General features: G+C 41.7%; 2 protein-coding genes across 2 annotated transcripts in view; both read left to right on the forward strand.

Moving 5' to 3' along the window:
* Nucleotides 1-246: 246 nt before the first annotated feature.
* STRAP (serine/threonine kinase receptor associated protein) lies at nt 247-8,570 on the forward strand (the record flags this gene model as incomplete). Its single annotated transcript, XM_082003793.1, has 10 exons — nt 247-358; nt 1,499-1,634; nt 2,392-2,473; nt 2,736-2,808; nt 3,407-3,503; nt 4,953-5,090; nt 5,662-5,798; nt 6,544-6,693; nt 7,240-7,305; nt 7,643-8,570. 10 exons carry the CDS (start codon nt 247-249, stop codon nt 7,702-7,704), a joined length of 1,053 nt encoding a protein of 350 aa, XP_081859919.1. The 3' UTR covers nt 7,705-8,570.
* Nucleotides 8,571-10,048: 1,478 nt separating this feature from the next.
* Nucleotides 10,049-23,039, forward strand: part of DERA (deoxyribose-phosphate aldolase) — a gene marked incomplete at both ends in the record, with an annotated part of 64,071 nt that continues 51,080 nt past the window's right edge. Inside the window, 2 exons of the mRNA XM_082006742.1 lie at nt 10,049-10,079; nt 19,967-20,064. Of these exons, the coding sequence (XP_081862868.1) occupies nt 10,049-10,079; nt 19,967-20,064 (129 nt within the window). The remainder of the gene's footprint in view (nt 10,080-19,966; nt 20,065-23,039) is intronic.

A 23,039-nucleotide genomic window follows, 5' to 3' on the forward strand; every position in this document is an offset into this window, starting at 1 on the left:
CCTGGCAGCGCTTCCGGTTGCGCACCCGCCGGCTGACGCAGCTTCCGCTTCCAAGCGTTTCCGTGCCGTCACTTCCTTCCCCGCCGCCGCGATCGCCGTTTCCTGCCCGGCCGGAGGGGACTCGTGTCCGCGCGTGCGCGCCCTCCTCCCCCTTCCCCCCAACGCCGCCCCGCGTCCCCTCCAGCCCCGCCACCCCCTTCCTCCCCGCCGCCCCCTTCCCCTTCTTCCTCCTCCGCGGCCGCCGCCATGGCCATGAGGCAGACCCCTCTGACGTGCTCCGGGCACACGCGGCCCGTGGTGGATCTGGCCTTCAGCGGCGTCACCCCCTTCGGCTACTTCCTCATCAGCGCTTGCAAGGGTGAGCGGGGACGGGGGCGGCGGCGGCCGTGCTGCCGGCCCCTTTGTTCTGCTCCGGCCGGGCGGGCCGCCCTCGCCCCCGCGGGGTGGGGTGTGCCTGGGGAGCGGGGGCTGGGCCGCGCCTCCGTCCCGCCGCTCGCGGGCCGCGCATCGCCTTCCTGAGGGGGGGTTGCTGTGGCGGGCGGGGACGAGCGGCGAGGTGCCCTGTTCTCCCGGCGAAACGCCGGTACTTGCAGGGTGGTGCCGTCTGGCGGTGTTACCGAACGAAAAGGGGGGCTGACGGCCCATTTTCGTGGTGTTTAATTACTGGGTTAGCCTGGGGGGGGCTTTCAAAGGCCGCATTCGCCCAGTTTGGATCCGAACTGGGTAAGGGAGGAGCTTCAAAAAGATTTATTTCTAAAACTACCTCTTTTTGCTGTCTGTGCCCATAGGCTGTAGCTTTTAAAGTGAGCTCTCCTTTAACCAGGACAGCTGCCTTGCTGGACATGCATAGAATGATGGAGTCCGCCTCCTTTCCCATAAGAACTCTCTTCTCATTATGCGAATAGTATTTGTGCTTCATACATGCATATGTTAATCTTCTGTATGTAGTCATAAGTTTAAACGGACCTTCCTTTCTGCCTTGGAGCGCTTCAGTTCAGCTGTGCATCTTCTTATGTGAACAACTTTTTGATAGCCTCACAGAAAAAATCATCACAGGAAAGGCTTTCTATTTCTGTTTTGCTTTTACAACATCTTTATATGTGTTTTAAACATATCTGCTTACAAACACAAGACTTTTTTCTGAGTACTATTAGTCTGAAAATGTTGTTCTAAAGTAAAAAACCAAACCTCTTCTGCCTGAGGAAAACTTGAGTAAAAATGAAACCTAAACAAAGTACTCCTTTCTATCTCCCTTCTACCTTAGCACAAACCTAAATAAAAGTCTTTTCTCATTTGGAGCAAAATTTTAATGTCTGTACAATTTTAGATGCATGCAGCAAGTACAGCTGCATATCTAAGCTCTTAAGCTAAACTCTTTTACAAAGAATAGCTACATAAAGTATGTGGTATTTCATCATGCTGGTCCAAGGGGATCTTTTTTTAAAGCAGCTTCCGTGTTTTATCATGTTACCTGAATATTGGTTTTGTTTTTGTGAAGATGGTAAGCCTATGCTGCGTCAGGGTGATACAGGAGACTGGATTGGCACATTTCTAGGTCATAAAGGTGCTGTTTGGGGTGCCACTTTGAACACAGATGCCACTAAAGCAGCTACAGCAGCAGCAGATTTTACAGCGTAAGTGATTAACTCCCTTAGAACTCTGTATTTTGATTTTATTCTATAGTGCTCTTAGGTGACATATAGCTGTAGTAAATTACTGATTCATTTGCTTCTCTAGTAATTATTAGCTTATTTATGGCTAGCCAAATTAAAACCTAGACTTTTAGGTTCTTGAAAGCAGCTACAGTTAATTCTGTTGCAATGAACAACTATGATTGCTTCTTGATAAATATACTTAATTACCATACCAGTTTGCTCAAATAATGTTTCTGTGCGGCTCTAATCTCTGGCACTGTAGTTATAACAGAGTTGAAAGAGTGATTTTTATTTTGCTTCTACCAGTTAGCTTCTTTTTATCACAAAAAAAATCTTGTGAAAATTCTAGTGAATTATTTCTTTGATGTTTTTTGTTGTTGTTGTTGTTTGTGCTCTTTGCAGCATATATTAATATTTAGCAAGTTGAAACCTGTTAGTAGAGGGCAATCTCTATTAATGAAGTTGCAGAAAAGACTGTCTTAAAAGTAAAATGCTAATTAGTCTGCATCGTCTTGAAGAAGAGGATAAAGGAAAATGGTGGGATAGTACAAAAAAAGCTTTAGTAAAAACATATAAAGTATTCTCATTGACTGCCTAGGTTATAACTTGTGTAACAGTGTAGCATTTATGATAAAATGTTTGGTGGTGTCAGGAAAGATTGCTTACAAACTAATCTGACTGTCCAGGTTGGTTTGTCCTGGTGCTACTAAAATATAAATGTTTTCTCTTGCAACAGCAAAGTGTGGGATGCTGTGTCAGGTGATGAACTAATCACGTTGGCTCACAAACACATTGTCAAAAGCGTGGATTTTACACAGGTATGAAAAACCTTTATAACTTATTCACCAGGGAAGTAAGCTCTTGAGTATGTTTTGCTGTTAGTTGTTTTTCTGCTTTTTATGTGTGTGTCTTAACAGGCAAGTAATATAGCATACCACTTCTAGTTTTTAAGACTGTAGCTTAAACGTATTAAGTGTGTTAGAATCTGTCCGAAAGAAAGAACTGTTATTTTAAGACTCACAGATGAAGGCCGGTATTTTGATTCAACATAGAGTTGACCCTTTATAACTTCTGTTTCAGGATAGCAATTATCTGTTAACAGGTGGACAAGATAAACTGTTGCGTATCTATGACTTGAGCAAGCCAGAAGCAGGTGAGTGTGCTTTTAGAACTGATTCTTGTTTTCTGGAGTTAAATAGAAGTTCTGAAATTAAGAGCTACTTTCTGTTACAAATCACAAAAGACAAAGTTGAGGATTGTTTTACAAATGAGGTGTCTATAACCTTTTGCTATATGTATGTTTTAAGATAATCTGTATGTTTTAAGTTTACGCTTTTATAAGTGAATTAGAGTTTATCTATAATGGACTTCAAGGATAGTATGTTTCAGTTCAATGCCGACTCACTAAGAATAGGTCTAATTAATTAAATTTTAGTCATCTGAAAGAAAAAAAGACTCCACATATTTAAGTGTGTTTAGATTCATGTTGATGCTGAACTACTAGTGATTGATATGAAGCTAGAGAATTCTGATGTTAAACCAGTGAAGCTTTTTAAGTTTAGGCAATCAGATACTCAGTTTACATTTACCCTGCTCCTGGAATAAGATCTACAAATAAAGTCTTAAGTGCTTGAAGTAATTTTACAGTTTCTAGTAAATGGAAATCTGTATAGCTTAAGAAAGCTGCCAAACTGCTGCATGACATTATGTAATTTTTTTACCTATATTAAAATATTTGGCTTTATTTTAAGAACCTGATGTCGTCAGTGGACATACTTCTGGCATTAAAAAGGCTTTATGGAGCAGTGATGACAAACAGATTCTTTCAGCTGATGATAAAACTGTCCGGTAAGAAAAAATAACTTTCAGTTTTCTAAGCAGCTCACTTTTATTTATTGTCATAACCTATGTGAGAAGACAGTTATGTTTTTTGATAAAGGATATAAGTAGCACAGATTATTTGATCTTAGATTATTATAACTGCATGCCTAATACAGTTTCCTTCTGCTGTTAGAGACATAAATTTTGTAATAATTCTAATATACCCCATAAACATGTCCTCCCTGATAAGAACAGTTGGTCTTTGAGAACAGCTTAGCAGAATAAATTTGCGCCTTTCAGAATCCTAGAGAAGATGAGTTTATAGATGAGGTCTTGTGGGTACATATTGTGCTGAGGTATTGCTGCCTTATCTTCTGCCATCCAGCCTTGAAAGATGGACAAGGCATGGACTAGCCAGGCACTGGGATGAAAGACTGGGAAGAATATGTGGAAACAGTGCACTGTTGATAGACATAGCCCTCTTTCTCTGTCATGACGATAAGTTAAGTAGGCTTTAGTGGTTTTATAAGATGGCTCATCCAGCTACAGTTCAGTGTTTTGTTTACTTTCCGCCCAATTGGTAGGAGATGTCCTTGAAACCTAGACAAACCTAGCTGCTGGGAAGGTGAATTGACAAAGACCCTTCCTCAAACCAAGCTGTCCAGAAAAGATGGGCAATGTGCCTTACTGCTTCCTCAGCTTTCTGGCTGATATGACCAGTGTCATCTCATGCCTAAGCTGTCTCACCATTCTTACATTTATGGCACAAAGGAGAGAGAAACAGAGCGGTCTTTTCTACTTTGTGGAAGGAAGGATGGGAGGGTGAAGTCGCTGGTGCAGTTTCTCTGTAGTCTCCCTTTTAGCTCCAGTTCTTTTCAGTTTCCTAGTGTTCAAGATAGGTAAGAGCATAATCTTGTTTATTTGCCTCTGAATTGTAGAAATGGAAATGCAGCAGTCAGCTAGTGAACAAAGATTCTTAGCTGTCATAGCAAAACAATTTCATTTCTTTTCTGTTTAGATAGCTCTTGCACCCCTAGACAGAAAACTGTATTACCTTAAATGAATCTTTGGTCTTTGTATAAATTGGCATTAGCACCTCATTGCCTTGTGAGGTGAAAAGACAGAATGGAAACTTTAAACCTTGCTTCTAGAAAGCTCTGTTGCTCAGGAGGCTTATTACAAGGTTTTTAATCGCTAACAGAGTCCGTGAGTAGTTAAATGGTATGTGTACTGTTTAATGGTGTTGCATTAAGCTTCAAAAGTAGCAGTATTTTGAGGTAAGCATGTCTTCTTTCTCACCTAGGCAAAGTTCTAAGATAAGGATGCCACTGAAAATCGAAGTACCTGTGAAATCAAACCAGGTTCTTTGTTAGGTGGCTTTTTTGGTCCAAATCTTGCCATGGGTGGGAGGTGAAAATTGTTTAATTTGCTGAAGTAATTACAGGGTTTTTTTTTTCCTTTTTGTTTCCTCTTAAGCCTCTGGGACCGGAGTACCATGACAGAAGTGAAGGCACTAAATGTTGCAATGTCAGTGAGCAGCATGGAGTATGTTCCAGAAGGACAGATACTTGTGATAACCTATGGGAAGACTATTGCTTTTCATAGTGCAGAAACGTGAGTACAAAACACAAAATTTTCACAGGTTGAGTAATGGGCTTGTTTGTGGGTAAGAACTGACTGTCTGAGGCCAAAATCACCATGTTGTCCGAACTGGCATTAGTGGACATCTTTGCTTTGCGAGATAGTGTGAAACAACTTCCCTTTTCTAAAACGGTGAGCCCTAACTGTGTATAAGATGCTAGACTGTAAAGGTTCAGTGCCGTTTTCATATTTCACACTAATTGTAATTGTGGTTAAATAAGTTTCAGCAGGGGTTCAGTTCAGTGCTTTTCAGAGAACTAATTATTTATACATCTCTCTGATGTTTTAAGAAAGCAAGTTACACACTTAAACATATTCCAGAAAGTAGTTCTGAATGTGCGAGCCTTCTGTTTTGCTTATTCTGAACTCATTTCTGAGTTGATGAGTACGACTTGCAAGTATTAAAACTTGGTTCAGAAACTGTGTGAGTGTGTTTTGTTTTCTTGAAAGTAGCTGTGATTAGTAGAATCACAGTTTCTTTGCTCTGAGGATCTTTTTTTTTGGTTTATTTAATGAACTTTATTAACAAACTTTTCCCTCTCAGTCTAGAACAGATTAAATCATTTGAAGCACCTGCTACAATCAATTCTGCATCACTTCACCCTGCGAAAGAATGTTTGGTTGCAGGTGGTGAAGATTTTAAACTCTATAAATATGACTATAATACAGGAGAAGAATTAGGTATGTCTGTCTTCTGTAATAAAAATGAGTTCTGAAATGGGTATTAGATTAATGAAATAATGACTAATAAATGAAACTGTTGTACTCTAAGGCCTGAGCATAGCATGCTGTGCAAGAGGATGAAAAGGTATATTATCAGTTAAGCATTTTTTCCTGTTTCAGTATACCCAATTCTAGAACTAATTAAAGCCTTCATTAAACAGCACTTTGCACCTTTTTTAAAAAAAGTTGTCATCTGTATTGCTGCAATAGCAAGCTGTATGTTAACTTGAGTGTCATACTATAGCGTTAATTAGATAGGTGTAATGAGTTGCAACTATCTGCTAAAAGCAGATAAAAAAAGTGAAAAAGGTGATATGTTTGTGTTCTTGTTAATGTTGGCCAAATATATTTTAGAAGTGTATTTCGAAGTTTGTCTCTTTATCCTGTCCTTGTTTAAAATTCTATGTGTGTAGAGTGAGTGGTTGAAGGAACAGAGTCTGTGTACTCCATGCTACTGGCTTGCTTTGTAGTTCTGTCTTGAACAAATAAATAAGCACCTGTTTTCTTGCAGTTAAGAAAATTAATATGACCTAAATTTGAGATTGCCAAGATAGCAACAGAAACTTTGTTTTGCATCAGAAGTGATGCAGAGAAAGTGCCCTCCATCAGTATTTTTTTTTCTATCTTCTGATCAGTTTTTAATAATTAATTTCAGTTGTTGATTGAAATTTGAAATGAATGGTCTTGATATGTTCTCTTATAGAATCTTACAAAGGACACTTTGGTCCAATTCACTGTGTGAGGTTTAGCCCTGATGGAGAGTTATATGCAAGTGGCTCTGAGGACGGTACACTAAGGCTGTGGCAGACAACAGTAGGGAAAACCTATGGTCTTTGGAAGTGTGTAGTTCCTGGTAAGTATGCGCTTGTTCTTGGTGAAACTTGACTGCTTCATGTGCACTTTTCAAGTAATATCTATTGTAAGTGGTAAACATCATCTGAATTTGATACAGTAACTGTACTGTCTTTTTTAGGGTCTATATCCACTCAAGGCCGTTAGATTTAAGTATGTACTTTCGTAGCTGTCACTTAGGCAATTAACTTCAAACCTGTAAGCTTATTGAATATAGACACTTTCTGGATAGTTAAGCAAATAGTCTGATGTATTTTTATATTACAGAGCGGGAAATAAGAAATACCACTTTTACAAATCTTAAGGATATAAGAATCTCTAGAAAGAAGTGTGAATGATAGGTTTATTTTATATTGTACTTCAGTTCTGTAAATGTAGGGGGGGAAGCAATGCCTGGAAGACTACAAGTGAGTATCCATTAATGGGATTGCTTACCCAACTCTTTCTCCTCAATGCTACCTTAAGTGGAAATTTTTTTTTTTTTTGTTAAGGGGGCAGAAGGGAACCTGCAGGTATTGACTGTGTTTTTTCTTCTTCCTCTCTACAGAAGAGGAGAATGCAGAAGCAGCAAAAGCAAGGACCACCCTTCCAGGAACTGCAGAGGAGGAAATAGGTAATGTACTGAACTGCCAGCGTCAACTCAGCTAAGTGTTAAAAGATCAGTCAAGATGGTAGCAGTCTTTAGTACGGAAGAGGTAGTTTTGCCCAGGTACCTTCTGGTATTTTTCACTTTTCTCAAAAGATCTTTGAATGCATTTTCCTGAAAAGGACCATGTGATAAGTATCAGACTAGTGACTAGAGGTGTGCAGACTGAACAGATGGCATTGAATAACTGCATCAGGTTAAATGGGAAAACAGACTGAACTGGTCTTTAAGCGATCCCTGCAACGTTTCTTTCATTGATGTATCTAAGGTGAAGTTAAATAATATCCTTTTTATTTAATTGCAGAAGATCTTGCCACTGAAAACTCAGATTCAGTGTACAGCTCAACTCCTGAAGTTAAGGCCTGATTATTGCAACTGTTATGCAGCATATGGACATACGAGACTAAATCAAGTGAACAGTGATGAACAGCAGCCTTCCAGAGTGCGTGCTCTACATAAGGCAAAGATGGGCAGTAATTGATGAGAATGCAGTGGAACTGGCTAGGTGTTGTTTGTAAGAGAACTGAGCATCCAAAAAAAAAAAAAAAGACAAGTAGTAGAGTTTTGCTATCTTTTTAGCATAACTGCCTACTGTCTCTTCAAAGAAGTGTGCAAGCCAAGGTCCAGTCTCTCAAATTTCAGTTAGACTCATTGTAGTGTGTTTTCTTGTTACAGAGAAGAGATAAAATGGCTTTTACCCTTTTTTTTTTTCTTGAAAGTTGGAAAATTTGGCTTTAGTTGAAAAGAAGGGATTATGTACTAAAAGTATTTGGTTTGGGTTTTGTTTCATTGTACGCTGCTTCTGAATGTTTAACTGTTTTCAGTTGTCTAAATAAAATGCCTCTCAAGTTGTATCTTACTGTTGAGCGTTGGGTTCATGGAATGGAAAAGCAACCAAGTTTACATAATCCTTTCTGTCATCTTGGTTTTGTACTATACAGAGGGACAGCAATAAGAATGTTTTAGTGTTGGTACAGAGGGTGGTAAGTTCTTTGGTCTGTAAGCTTTGTGTCTTTATTCTTTAAAGTTTGAATGTAAACGTGAAAATCAAAAATAGTGAAAACTCCTAAATTAAATATGCTGCCTGAAATATTTGGTTGTACATGAAAACCTCAGAGGTTGGCTATGAATCTGTATAAAGCTTGGGTTTAGTCCTCCAGACTGGATAAAAAAACGTAACTCTTTCAAGGTTACAAATCGTATTTTCTTCATTAAAGAAAATATTGCCATTCTTCTACTTGTCACTTCCTTTAATGTTATGCTGAAAGGTTTACATAATGTATTGTGTATGGAAAAGAGAAAAGTTATACAGAGGTATATTTATTCATACACCTCTTTAGTTTTTTCATATTCACACTTGTCCTTACTGTTCTTTTGGATTTTTTCCCAGGAGTATAGTAATGCTATCATCTTGGAAAATTGAAGCTTAGTGTTTGAAAACGAGACAATTCTGTCTGAATGTAAGAAGATACTTTTCCTTTGTGAAGGTCAATCAAAGACTGGAGCAGGTTCCCTGGCAAGGTTGTGAACTCTCTGTTCTTGAAGATACTTAAAACCCAACTGGACATGGCCTTGGGGAACCTGCTGTAGCTGAGCCTGCTTGAGCAGGTGCTTGGGCTCAGCTGGTTGACAGAGCTCCCTTCCAGCTTCAGCTCTTGGGGGGCAGGGGGAGGGAAGTAAGGAAAACAAAGAATGGTACCATGAATCATGGGTTTTGTAGTGCAATAGTAATATTAGGGATATGTTATTTCACAGACTCTATCCCAAAATTTAGTTTCTACAGTTACCCAAATTTCACTCTAAAAACAAGTAACTGGCAACCCTCTGATTTACAGCTAATGGTTTCAGACTTCTTACTAAATCTGTTAAGGCTCATGAGGTCTCCAAATCTTGTACTTCAGCCTAGCAGCTGTTCATTTACAAGCTGAAGAATGTGTTTAAAACAAGAAACTCGCACATCCCACCTTACGGTGAAACTTCCTGCAGACTGTGGTCTCCGTGCCCTATTCAAGGGCACGTAGGCTGCATAGTGTTTCGTAGAGAAGTTTCAGTGGCCTCTGATTTCAGAGCTACAACAGTTTGCTGCTGAGCTTGTGCTTTCTTTGCTAGCTCTTAGCAAGTAGGGCTAAAGTTGCAAGATGTTTTATCTAAATGAGAATATTAACAATGTTTAATACTTTTTTCATGCAAGTCATTTGTGTCATTACAACTCTGGAAAACTGTAAAGGCCATGAAGTTGTCTGTGGGTTTGCCTACCACGCTTTCATTTTGCAGGTCTTACTAGAAAGCTTTGTATGGTTGGCAAGTTTCATAGAGCCCATTGTGTATGTATGATACCAGCTTCTGCCTGAAGGTTCAGCTCGCAGAAATCGGGAGTTGCCTGTACTCGCCATCATCAAGACGGCAAGTTGGTGTTAGTTACTGCTGGGGGAACGGAATATTCGAGTAATACCTGTCACAGAACGGCAGCCGTCTCTTACCCGGCGGAGGCTGAGGGGCGGCGGTAGGCCTTGATTGCCTCCTTACCTACAGCTCCGGTGCGGTGGGCTCGGCACCAACTCGATGGCGGCGGGGGAACGCGGTGCCCCGTTGGCTGGGGCCGACCTGCCGAGCCCGCCCGCCACCGCTTCCTGCCCGCGCGGGGCGGGCCCGGCAAGGCCGCAGCCTGCCCGCCCCGCCCGGGTCCTCGGAGCCGCCGGCAGCGCGGGCCATGGCGGGACGAAACCCGGGCACCGAGCTGGGTAAGGGCGGCGGCCTGCGGGGGGAGCCGGGGCGCCCGCCCGCTGCGGCGCCCCCACCGCAGGGGAGACCGCGGAGGCGGGCCTGGCCCCCGTCTCTCCGCCGAGAGCTGTTAGCTGCGGAGCCGTGGCATGCGGGGTTCCCGACGCGGCAAACCGGGGAGCGCTGCTCGGGCAGGGCCGCCCTGCGAGCGGCCAGGCGGCTGAGACGCCGGCTGGCTCCTGGCGGCTCCTGGCTGCGGGTCCGGCCTCCGTCCGGTCCGGCTTCCCGCCCGCCCGGCTGCGCCTCCCCCCCAGCGCCGGCGGACCCGCCTGAGCGCGGACGAGCCAAGCTGCTGCAGCTCCTTCTTTTTCTGAAAAGCCGAAATAGAAACAGCCTTACGATTCCTTTAGATCCTTTAACACATACTCGTGACATAGTGTTCGGGCTGCCTCTTCAACCGGGAGGCCTGTAGGCGGCTTACTTTGCTGTTGGTACTCCAGGTTAAACGGAAGTTGAGGTTTGCCCATCAGGTATGGCCTCGGCTGGAGAGGCCATACCTCCGAACAGGGTGACAGCTCGCAGGGCGGTAGTCCTGTCACGAAGCGGGGCCTGGCCCCCTCTTCCACACCTTTCTGGTTCTTACTGAATAAACCTCCCCCCGCTTTTCCCCAAGAGGTTCAAAATACATTTTATTAGTGGCATTCTGATTTGTAAACTCGGGACTTAAACTGTTCTCCTTGCTGCTTCCTCTCTGAAGACTGATAAAGCTTTTCCAGGTGTTTGTAGGTGGTCTCTAAGCCTGAAAGCTGGCTGTGCCTGAGGTAAGGCAGAGAGCTGCCAGGAAAAGGGTTTCTCCGCCATTTCTCAGCTCGAGCTCCTCTTCTGCTAGTTGCTGGGTGTGGGGAAGGAGAAATGACTGCAGCTTTCTGACTTCTCTGCCCAGCAAACCCCAGCTGCAGCGGTAGAATGAATTAAGGTCATTAGCCTTCCTACAGTCTGTCTCTAAGGTATGAAAATTTGGTCAATACGAGCAGATGGATAGTTAAGTGAAGGAAATGATACATTTTAGACAGGAGCCAAAGGACAGCTGGTGTGGAACAGGAAGGTGTCTCAAAGTTAGCATGAGCAGAGTTCAGGAGGCCGCGCTGCACGATGTCACGTGGCTATGCTCCTGTCTCTAGCACAAGCACGGGCATTTTCACAGAGATAACATGCAGTTTAAATCATTAACCTGTGGACATCTGAAAGGTGAGTCTGTTTTCATTCTCTGAAATGACTGATGTGTTGTAACTCCTAAAAGTGAGCTGCCAAGCTGCCCTCCGATGTGCTTACCCATGGACTGCTTGCAGGGACAGGTGATCTTCAACTGTAGCCACCTGAACATCATCTTTTGCTGCAACAGACATGTTAATAATATAGTGGCAAAACTTCAGTATCTGTGAGGAAGAAAGCTAGCACAGAAGTTTACAGATGCACTCTGGTTACTTTAAACTAGGTGCTGGTTGTGCTTTTTCTTACTGTGGATTTAATATTACAATTAATTGTTGGTATGTGTGGGGAGTCCAGAAACTTCAGTGTGAAGTCAGTTCAGTTCCTATCAAACAGTCATCTTCTGACAGACAGGCTTACATGTAAGGAAGACCATGCTGGGAGTGGGAAATCAGTGGAAGAGACAGGTGACCTCACCAACATTTGGCCAGATGTTGCTGTACAACTATAGTCAAGGGAAAAGTATTCAGTGTGCAGCTGACTAGCACAACATAGTTGTTGGGTTTTTTTGCACCCACTAAACCAATCTTTGAGTATGATCCAAATACTTTCTCTAACTCTTTCTCTTCCCTTAAGTCGCCCTCCCCTGCCCAAGAGGCAGAGTCAACTAATGCTCAAGATTATTAACAGAGAGCACAGAGGGATGGATGTCTTCAGGGCTGCACCATGTGGCCTCTTCCGTCTGCAACTGATTCACCTGGAAAGGCCACTGCTCACAGCTTACCCACAGGTACTTGTTGCCATCAGTTCCCAGTGATCTTTGTTTAATAAATCAGTTGCTGTCAAAATGAGCTGGGTTAGATGTGCAGGGCAGGCGTAGTAGGGGAATGGTGTGGCCACGACCACATTTGGCAACATACCTGCTGTGGCTGTTTCTAACAACTGCCTTATACTGTCTGCTTTAAAGGGAGAACTGAAATCTCCCTGCCATTCGCTCTCCCAGTAAATACACGTCTGAAATACAGTAAATGCTATGTTTAAGTAAGTTGCTGTATCTTAGCTGGTAGCAGTACTAAAAAAGGTCATATTAAACCCTTGTCTTTATCTTTCATGGTTGCTAACAATAGGCACTGTTTCTGTGACTTAGGCACTTTGGCTTCTGAAGGTTTTGTCAGCTTGTGCCAGCAGTTTTAACAGTAATTCAAATTATTTGCCCTGTATCTTACAGAGCGTTCTGTAGAATTATAGTTTGCTGATAGGGACACCTAGTGGTAAAATACCTTTTGCTTAAAAATATATTGTTTGAGTCCTTTTCCCCGTGTCTGCTATTTCTGTGCTTGCTACCTAATGTCATCATTTAATCCGTAAATTTCTGATGCTGCCATTAGAGAGCATCTATTTGTTTATCAATGACAAGCCAAACTCTTCTGAAATCATGGCATATAATGCTTTCCCATGTGATTTTTTTTTTTTTTAATAAATAATTTTTTGTAAAAGCCCTTAATTCATCCTTCCTTCCTTTCTTTCTTTCTTCTTATCACTGTTCCTTAGTAGAAGAACAAGGTGTTTACTTGGAATAAAGAACAGATACGTGTAACACAGATAAGATGACACTGATTGGCATGAGGGTCACCAATGTAATACGCTGATACATTTTCCATCAGAGAGTCCTGTAAGGAAGGTGGATAAGAATTTTACAAGTTTGTCATTCCACAGGGATTGTTTGCAGAAGTCATTCTTGGGTACTTGGGTTCACCAGAGTGACTGCAGGGGCTGAAAGGAGTCTGTCTCTCCTGCTCTGCTCCCAAGGACCCTGGAGTATAATGGACCAGGTCCTTCATGTTTTGTCACTTTTTAGAAAAGCATCAGATGCCACGTCACAACAAAACAGTGAAACACATCAATGAGCATCTGTTTTGTAGTTTAAGCTAGTAGCATACTCCTTTGGTTTAACTGTGGGGTTGCAGACATCTGCCACATGGGTTTTTTGCTCCCTGCAGATTGATTTGGTGCAACGACTTCAGAAGTCATGGAGAAAGACAGGCATTCAGTAACCTTGGGTAGACCCAGAAAATGGCAAGTAGGATATTTAAAACCCAGCACATAAGACAGTCGATAGTACTCGACTTTGAAGCTGGTACCAAGTAGAGTAATGCAGGGGTCTAGCTTGGGACCCATCCTACTTAGCTTTTTTTTCAACGTCCTGGAGGAGGCTATAGACTCCTTGCTTATAAAGCTTGCAGATGACACTGAATTAGCCAGATCAGAGGGACCCAGACAGGCCAGAGGAGGGGGCCAGCAGGAGCCCAGTGACATTCAGCAGGGCCGAAGGCAGAGCCCTGCCCCGGGGAGGACGAGCCCCGGCAGCCACAGGCTGGGGCCTGCCTGCCCGGGGAGCAGCTCTGCCAAAAGGCCCCGGGGCCTGGTGGGCAGCGAGCTGGGCACGAGCCAGCAATGCCCTGGCAGCAGAGACGGCCAGCGGCCGCCCGGGCCGTACCCGTGGGGGCATGGCCAGTAGCTCATGGGAAGAGAGGGATCAGCATTTGTTAGACCATGTCCAGAAGACTGTGTCCAGTTTTGTTGCCCCCCAATAGAAGAGGTTGATAAACTGTCACAAATGCAGCAGAGGACCACCAAGATGGTGATGGGCTGGAGTACTTGCCCTGTGAGGAGACACTGAGGGAGCTGGGCTGGTTCAGCCTGGGGAAGTGATGGCTTTGAGGGTTCTAACAGCAGCCTGCTCATTCCTATGGGGTTTGTATCAAGAAAGCAGAGCCAGGCTCTTCATAGCATTGCACGATGGGATGAAGAAGACAACAGGCTGGTCTTGAAACAAAGAAGTACATACTGGATATAAGTAAAAATGTCTTCCTCCAGGACAGTCAGATGGTGGGACAGGTTGTCCACAGAGGCTGTGCAGTCTCCATCCTTGGGACCTCTCAAGACCCAGCTGGATAAAGCCCTCAGCAGCCTGGTTTGAGCTCAGAGCTGACCCTACTTTGTGCAGGTGTTTGGACAAAAGACCTTCAGAGTCCTTCCAACCCAAATTATTCTATGACTATATGTTTTTTGTATGTTTGTGCATGTATGTATGTATATGTATGTATTCTGAGTGATGAATCATAGAATCATAGAATAGTTTGGGTTGGAAGGGACCTTTCAAGGCTATCTAGTCCCCCTAGTGAGCAGGGACATCTTCAACTAGATCAGGTTGCTCAGAGCCCCGTCCAACCTGACTTTGAATGTTTCCAGAGATGAGGCATCTACCACCTCTCTGGGCAACCTATGCCAGGGTTTTACCACCCTCACTGTAAAAAAATTCTTCCTTATATCTAGTCTAAATTTACCCTCCTTTAGTTTAAAACTGTACCCTTTGTCTTATCGACTAATGAATAATTAGTGACAGTTGTTTTGCAAATTATGTTCTTGGATTCTAAAAAAAAAATCTATCTGTGTTGCTCAGCCCTTCTAGTTGAAGGGCCAGAAATACATTCATTATACTTCAATTGGTATTTTTAATTATAGTTGGTATTTCTGTGCCATTTACATGTGAGAGCTAGCCTGTTGGTAAGTGGCATTTAGATAATGAAGTGTTGCATCCCTTTTCAAGACAGCGTAATTCTGTTCTAATATGTTAATAGCTGCTTTTAGCCTGTACTGTGTCTCTGTTTCTTCACTGTTCCTTCTAATACCTTGTGACTCTGCTGGATAATTTTAATCAAATTTGAAGGACAGGTAGATGTCTCAGAAATAAGTAAGTCACTGGGTGGGGTGACCAAATTAGTCCCTCTGGTGGGGGAAAGGCAGGCACAGCTCACCAATTACATGACTTTTTATTACATCTTTTTTGGTGGCTTAATGCAAGTAACAACATCCTGTTTTGCTCCATGGTTGTAAGGACCATAACTGGACAACTGGGTTACTGGGCTGAGGGGAGGTCTCTGGAGCCCGAGGGAGCAGCAGGGGACTTGGACCTGCAGGAAACGAAGCTCCCATTGTTCTGCAGCTTTCTGAGGAAAGACTTGTCAGTGATCTTCAAAGTGCTCGGGAGGATACCATAATCCATTTTATGAGATCCATGGTCAACGTTGGGTGATTTCACTAATGTCACAAGACAGTAGAGCTGATTTCTACTTCAGGGCTCATGCTTTGATGTCCTGCTTTGAGTATCTGAACGCTGATAACTTGGACACTGAACTTCTCTCATATAAGGAGAACTCCTCTGAAAATAAAATATGTCCATAGCAAGAGTCACTATCGGAAAATAACTACAGCTTCTGTCTCAAAGAAACTGAATAACCCCCAAACCTCTAAACAGCTTACATGGTATGATAACTGTAAAGAGACGTGATCCAGAAGCCTGTTCTCTGTCTTCAGTGACTTTGCTCGGCTGTGCGTGGCCAGCTGGGGTCAGCCTGTGTCCAGCTGAATACCTCATTTCTCCACTAAAGGTACAGTACACAATTTCACTCGCTTCTCCAGAAATAACAGCTTTCATCACTTCCCTTATCCACTTTATCATGTCTTCATGGTAAGAACAGGAGCACACATGCTGTTTCTGGCACAGAGGAGAAAATAACCAGTTGGGGGGGCAGCTTCTTTTGGGGACAGTGCTGCCTTAAAATGCTTGTGAAACCACAGCCTCAGGCATATCTTGAGCTTTCTGTTTCACCATCTGAAGGGATGCCATCTACACGTTTTTTTAAATCTTCTGAAAAGCGTAGTCTGTTTTATGAGGAATGTGTTAGGTATCTTTGATATTTATGTAATTATACTGACAAAGTGGTTTTATTTATTGTTTTCTGAGGAGATGCTTGGTATTTTTGGATTTATGTTCTTCAAAAAGAGGAGATAAATTTCCTGTTAAGATTTTGAATATGATTTTTTCAAATGTCTTCAGAGGAAAGAGTAAACTTGAAGAGTGATTACAGAATATTGGCTAATTAGCTATAGTGTAACTGCTTTAATTACTTTTATCCCTGAAGCCACATGACTGTGCAGATGACTAGCAGATGACTTATTTAAAAAAAAAAAAAAGACGTGTTCACACTGCAAGGTTAATGAGCCTAATTAAATATAGTTTTACTTAGCCAGATACTAAATCATAAAGCGTGGGGGAGGGGGAGAATCCAAAGGCACTCAGTTCTATTTCAAATAATGGTTTTATTCTGCTTTTTAATAAAAAAAAAAGCTGGAATTGTGAGTGATTTTTCTGAATAGAGACACTTACATTTAAAGATTTGGTGAGAACTCACATGGCAAACTTTGGAAGTCTATTTAGAGACAATTATGCTGAGACATACTTGTTTTCAATTGCCCACTGCTTTAATTAATGGAGAAGTGGGCTTGAATAAAAGGTCTGTGTTAGATAGAAGTCTCCATCTGCTGCTGCGTATCACCAGAACCTTTGTCCTTCCTTGCCGTGCGTTTTTTTTATTACACCATTTTATTTCCTTTAGTAAGCTGCATAATGTCTCACATTAAGTTGTACAGACAGGATGGAGTTCTGATTTCTTTTTAATTATTTTTAATTTATTTTAAAGTTTTCTGCCTTTGCTGTGCACAGTGCTTCAACATCCCACATTCAAAAATATACTTGGAGATCCAAATTTTATGGTCTTTTAAGTCAACTTGTGTCTCAGGCACAAAAGTTAGATATTGCACCTTATTGAGTTGTCATGTGTCAGCTACCTTCATGACTAGTCTTGAGTTATTTAAAACAGAAGGTAAAATGTGTTACATAGTGAAAAGGGCTTAAGCCAATGAATTTCATCCTTTTTGCAAAGAACTAAGAACATGCAATCGGGTATTGCGGATAATATGGTAACTTTCACAGGTGACTTTGGGCAAAGATGAGTTAGCAAAAGTAGTAGCTTTTTTCCACTTCCTCCACAAAGGGTATTAGACTTGACTATTTCTTTTAAGCTCACCTAGTGTGCAGTGCTCTGTTTCCTGCAGAGATTAATCAGACCTTCTGAGTAGCTATGCTCAAAAGTCAGGTAGGGGCAGATACAGTAACAGTATGTTCCTACCAAAGTCCAGCAGAAGATGAGTCAGGCTGAATCTGCTCCAAGTAATAAGTAACAAAGGCTTAACCTACTCATGGGAGAAATTTTGGTTCTTTCACTTAAATTCAAGTTTATGCACCAAAAGCCAAGAAGATAAAAATTTTCCATGTTTGACAAACTGGATGCTGTCTCCACAGTCTTCCTAAATTTTCTATAGAAGGTGGTAGTTTTTATAAATTAGTTAGTTAGTTGGATTTCTTGGTTGTTTTCCATAATGTAGAAAGAGTAGGTTAGGGTAGAGTAACTGACGCTTCTGGATCCGTATTAGAGAGAGTGGAGTACTTCATGTAAACTGTTTGCTTTGATTTTATCACGTTCTCCAAAGGGGCTCAAAAGGTCACATGCACACAGTAGGGTTCAAAAGTTATCTTGATAAATTGGACTACGATTAAATGATTCCACCTGAGCACTTGGCATATAGTAGGAGAGTTACAATGTGGAGTTTGTGTTTCACTTATTTATTTATTTAGCTGTTTGTTTGTATTTTCCTCCCCCTTGGACTTTGTCAAATATTGCCTATAATGGCCCCATGGGAAGTGATGTATGCTCTCTGCTGATCACATAGGAGCCTCATCTTTAAAGCAACTGCAGAGGATGTAGAGGTTTCACTAGCTTATATTTCAGCTGTCTGTGCTTATATGGTTTACATTTATTGATATTCAAAAAGAAAGAACATTCTTGCCGTGGGTTTTGTAGCAGTAACTTTTCTCACCTGCTTTCTAGATGTCAGTTGAGCTTCTTGCTTTTGGGGCAGAATGAATAAGCCTGTGGCTTTGGAAGTGGAGAGAAGTAACGAGGGTTTGTTGTTCAGCTGGCTTGCAACTTTGCAAGCTCCTCCTTTTCTTTTTTGCCATACAGTGAGACTGATGCTAAAGTCTTAAAGAAATCCTTAAATTGCTTAGGATTCCTTTGAAACTCCTTCTTTGGTTTAAGTTTTGTTGCTTTTGGCCAACATTTTGACCTTGCAGGTACTGCTCATTTAATTACTTGTATGTGGTATAGGAAAGTGGTAGCAAGGTGGCTTACTGTGCTCAGAACAAGATTCTGTGTAGCTGTGTTTCATGCCTTTGTCCTACATTTCCACTGAATCATCTTTACCCTAAATTGGTTTCTCCAGAGCTTTTTGTAAGTCTAATTAGGAAAACAAGGTGGTATTTACACATACGATAGCTAATATGTTAGTTCTGCAGGGTTTTTTTGCTATTAAATCTAAAAAGTAGGAAGAAAAAAGTTGAGGATAAGATTTCTGTACAAAATTAGTGATTTTGGTTATTGGCTTTTTTTTTTTTTAATTTTAAATTTTTTAATGAATGTACTCAGGGGAAATGCAAGTTTAATACAGTAGTGAAGATGACTTGTAGAGAAGAGATGCTCTTAATAAATTAAGTCACCCAGAATTATTATCTCATAGTATCTGAGCCTGGGTCCATTTACTGACCTTAACTGACAATGATATTTGATGATTGAAGATGTTGATTTGATGATTATTGGTAGTTAATGATTGCTGATGTTGTCTTCAGAGTATTTGCGTGGATTGCTTATATGGTTAGTATTTAGAAGAATTATTTATGTTTTGGGATATGGAGATTTTAAAGATGTTCTGATTTCTTTTTCCTGTGTACTTCTCTAAGCAGTTTGTGTTTATTAACATTCAAAATTACACTTTTGGTTTATCATGCTAGGCAGAAATTTCAAGATTCAAGGGCCTGAACCCTCAGTTCTCCTTTATCAGTCAGTTACCCTTCATAAAACTGTCCAATTTTTGGTGCTTCCATTTTTAGACAGTTACATTATTTTAGTAAATGTTGTGTATCTGCTTTTCTTTGGGTCTGGTTGTTGTTTGTGGATACTGAAACTCATTGAAATTGTGAGCCAGGCTGTCTGCAGCAGGCATGTGAAGGAGTTCACATGTCGATGATGTTGCCCTGAGTCCTCCAGGGAGCTTGGCAAGGTGAGCACTTCTGAGGCAAGCATGTATCTCAGCAGCTTCCAGGCAGATATGTTGCCCAGGAATTCAGTGCTTTTGGAAACTTGCAGTTAGTCAAGCCCTGGTACCAAAATCAGTAAAATTAGCTCTAGACAATAACAACTCAAATGCTTTGTTATGCAAGGGTCTGTCCGGAGGTTTTGGTGGCTGTGTGGGGTATGGTTCCTGTAAACAAAGGTTCACGCGCAGGAACAATCGTGTTGTATCCTGGGTACCAGCAGACAAGCAAAAGACTGAATAAATGTTACCATATTCTGGAATCAAGAAGTAAATCAGCAAGCAATGGCAGAAGGCTGGTTTGTGTTTTGGGGTTTTTTTTTTATATGCTACATGTATAATAAACTTCATACTCCAGGACTGGCAACATAGTGTCTCTCATCAGCAGTAAGTGAATTCAGTTGTAATGGCAAACAAAGCATGCTGTGTGAAACATCCAGTTCACAGGTAATACCCTAACAGAAGTTCATGCTATTACGAAAATTTGTACTGGTGATAAACACGCAAGCCGTTAAAAGGACATAAAAGCACAAGATGCTCTTCAGAGGTCCCAAACGAAGCTACAACTTTCTTCTGAAGTCCCACACCATATATTAAAAGAACACTGAAATAGATGAGACTTTATTTCTTTTTTTCCCCACCCCAGAGCTTGGCTGGATCTCAAAAGTGCATGTGAATCGACCCGCAGTTGTGAGGCATGCAGAACGAATTAAAAAATGGAAAACTGTGAAAGGTAATTGGCAAGTAAGTGCTCTTTTTATGCATTCTGTTCCTGTATTTTTAAAGCAGTCACTCTCCCTCTCCAGGCTGCAATATTGAATTTTTTTCAAGATGCATGTAAACTTAAAAGATGTGCTTGTCCGTGTCTTATTTTAATAATTTGTATTTGATGATGATGGGATGGAATAAGGTGACGCATTTATCCAAACAAGTTAAAAACCTTATAACTCATGAGTGGCAAAACCGCAAATGAATTTAAGTCATCTTTATTCATGAGTGGATTAAATTGTATATTACTATCCCACCACATTTATTCTGTTTCCCAGACAGACTTCTCTGCACGCTGCCTTCTTATTTTTTAATTTTAAAGCTGTAAGATACGATCATGGTCCCTGTCAAGTTTGACCTACCTGGATAATTTTTCTTTACTTAAACATCCCCAACATGTGTGATTTCTTTGCTTAACTAGTTCTTACCTAAAATTCAGAAATCCTGACTGGTTATGGGACTGGAAGGCAGAAAGGAAAAATAAAAAAAAATAATTAAAAAAAAAAAAGAGCAAGCCCACGAATGTTAAGGGGACTGATTTCTCAACTTCTGAGGTAAGATGAATGATTGGTTATTGCCCATCTTGGTATAAAACAGGTTCACGTAAGCCACTGCTAAAGCCAGTGGCACAAATGAACTTTCCTTCAAGGCTGACTTGTATTCATTGAACACACATGTTTAGAGTGTCTTAGCAGTTACCCTCAACCTCTGCTGTTATTGCCCCCCTGGCAGAACTGGCAGATACTGGCCCAGTGTACGCTTTGGCTTCTCCAGTTTGCAGGCGAGAGTCGTAACGCAAAGCCGTCAGGTCAGCAGCGTAAGCCAATACGTTCTGCAAAGCTGGGCAGGTGAGGCACGGCCACGTGCTGTCTTCCGCCGCCGCGGCGGCAGGATGGGAAGCGCCGAGAGGGGAACGGCAGGCAGAGCTGGCTGCAGGGTGCCGCAAGTGCTTTGCCGACACTCAGCCAAGGGCAAGGTCTGAGAAATGCCGTGGAGCAGACCAGGAGCTCCTCGTGAGCCCTCAGCCGTGGGGTTGTAACTGGTGTCCAAAGGACAAATCGATTCTTCGCTCACCAAACGGCTGTTCTGCAAGCCAATGCGTGCGATTCCTCCCCTCTGCACGCTAAACTAGAAATTTACTTGTAACAATAACTGAAAACCTGGAAGCGGGAGGAAGGAGACAATGAAGGCTCAATCTTAACAGTGCAACATAGCAGAACAAAGCAAGAATCAATTATACTTAATTCTTAAAAAAAAGTGTTAAAAATAGCTGGCACCCTGAGCTTAGCATGTCAGGCAGCCATTCTGGGGTGGCTGAAGCTGCGTTCATGATGAGCACAGATCTTGCAGATGACAGTTTGGGGATAATTTGATGTAACTGTGTAAGATCCTACTGGAAGGTGATAGAAACCAACTTCCTGCCTGCTATGTGAACCTGAAAGTTTGTGCTTTGAATGTTATGATTAAATAAAAAATGGACATAATCTGAGGAAAGTTAGACACCAGCTCAGCATTTATCAGGACTTTCTTACGCATAAAAAGTCACTTGATACCAAGTTTAGCAGTCCAGTGGCTCTGGGTTGGGAAGTAGTGTTGGTGAGAAAATCCAGAGGGTATTCCGTCACCTTGGCTATACTGCAGGTGCAGTAATGTAAAAAGTAAGTCTTCTGATTTGACAGAAGTTACTATATAAAAAACAAAGGAGTAAAGGAGTCACAGGCTTTGATTACAAAGAATCATTGGGAAGAAAGGGATTTAGTGTCATTCCTTCAATGTGGCTGTAGGACGAATGTTTAATTTTTATCAGCACTTCTCCAGTCTTGTGTATAATAACGCTGTACTGAGTTACTTGAGTGAGGTTTTACTTTGAAGAATGCCAGAAGCATCTCTCCTGGATTTGAACACTGTCATTGTAGGATAGTCATGTGCTGTTTATTTCACAAGGATGATTTTGAATCTTTACATGTTTGAATGTAGCACCACAGATTCAAATTTTGAAGCCTGTTTCCTAAAATACACATTCAAAAAATCCTTTCAAAAAAAGTGAAGTTCATACCAGTTCTTGGAACTCCCTGACTACGTCTATCTTGATGACTTTATGATTCATGTCGTAAGAGATGAGACAAAAATTCGCTCGAACGAAGGATAAAAAGCTCCGAGTAAAAGAAACTTAAACCCACTTAAAGTGAAAAGCCCTTTTGAAGTATTATAGGGTGAAAGTAGAAATCAATTAGAAACAAGCAGCCAAGCTTAGACTAACAGAGGCCAGTAACAGTTCATTACTCTGTTCAGTCACCCCAAAGCAGCTTTCAGTGTAACATTGACTGCAAGTTCAGAAAGGAGACTCCCATCAGCGAAGTGTGAAAGGTTTGTAGGCTGGCCACGCCACTTAAGATTTGCAAAGTAATACCTCCATGCAGAAACAACAAGTTTTGCTGCCTATAGTGACAAATAGTGTCACAGAGCAGTCAGAGGGGAACTTTATGGACTCAAACGGACGTTGCCATTGCAAACTCTCCCCTTGTTGAACAAGTGCCCGCTAAGAGATGTTATCTTTTAGTGAAGCCATCTCTGTAAATGAGAATTTGCTGGAAGACATTCAACAAATATTTCAAAATAATGTCTTAAGCTCAATTTTTGCTCAACAAAAAAGCTCAAAAAATTTTTAGTTGTGCTTCTGTTCCATTCTCCGATTCATAAGTCTTAAAATTCTGTAGCATTTTCATCTAAAGAATGCTTTAGCCTTGTCACTTAGCTCTTGCTTTTGTTTTTTGCACCAAATAATTACAGATGTTTTTTATTCCCAATTCACACAAAAGAAAGTGGAAACATCTGGAGTCTAGACCCTAAGTTTTAAGAAGTCTAGGTTCTTGCCCCCCACTGATTCCACCTTTCACTCTCACAGCAGGAGGAGCATGCAAATGTGCAAGTGTGCAAATGGCTGATGTGTA

Source organism: Phaethon aethereus, assembly GCF_964289735.1.
Source record: "Phaethon aethereus genome assembly, chromosome: 1".
Classification (NCBI taxonomy): domain Eukaryota; kingdom Metazoa; phylum Chordata; class Aves; order Phaethontiformes; family Phaethontidae; genus Phaethon; species Phaethon aethereus.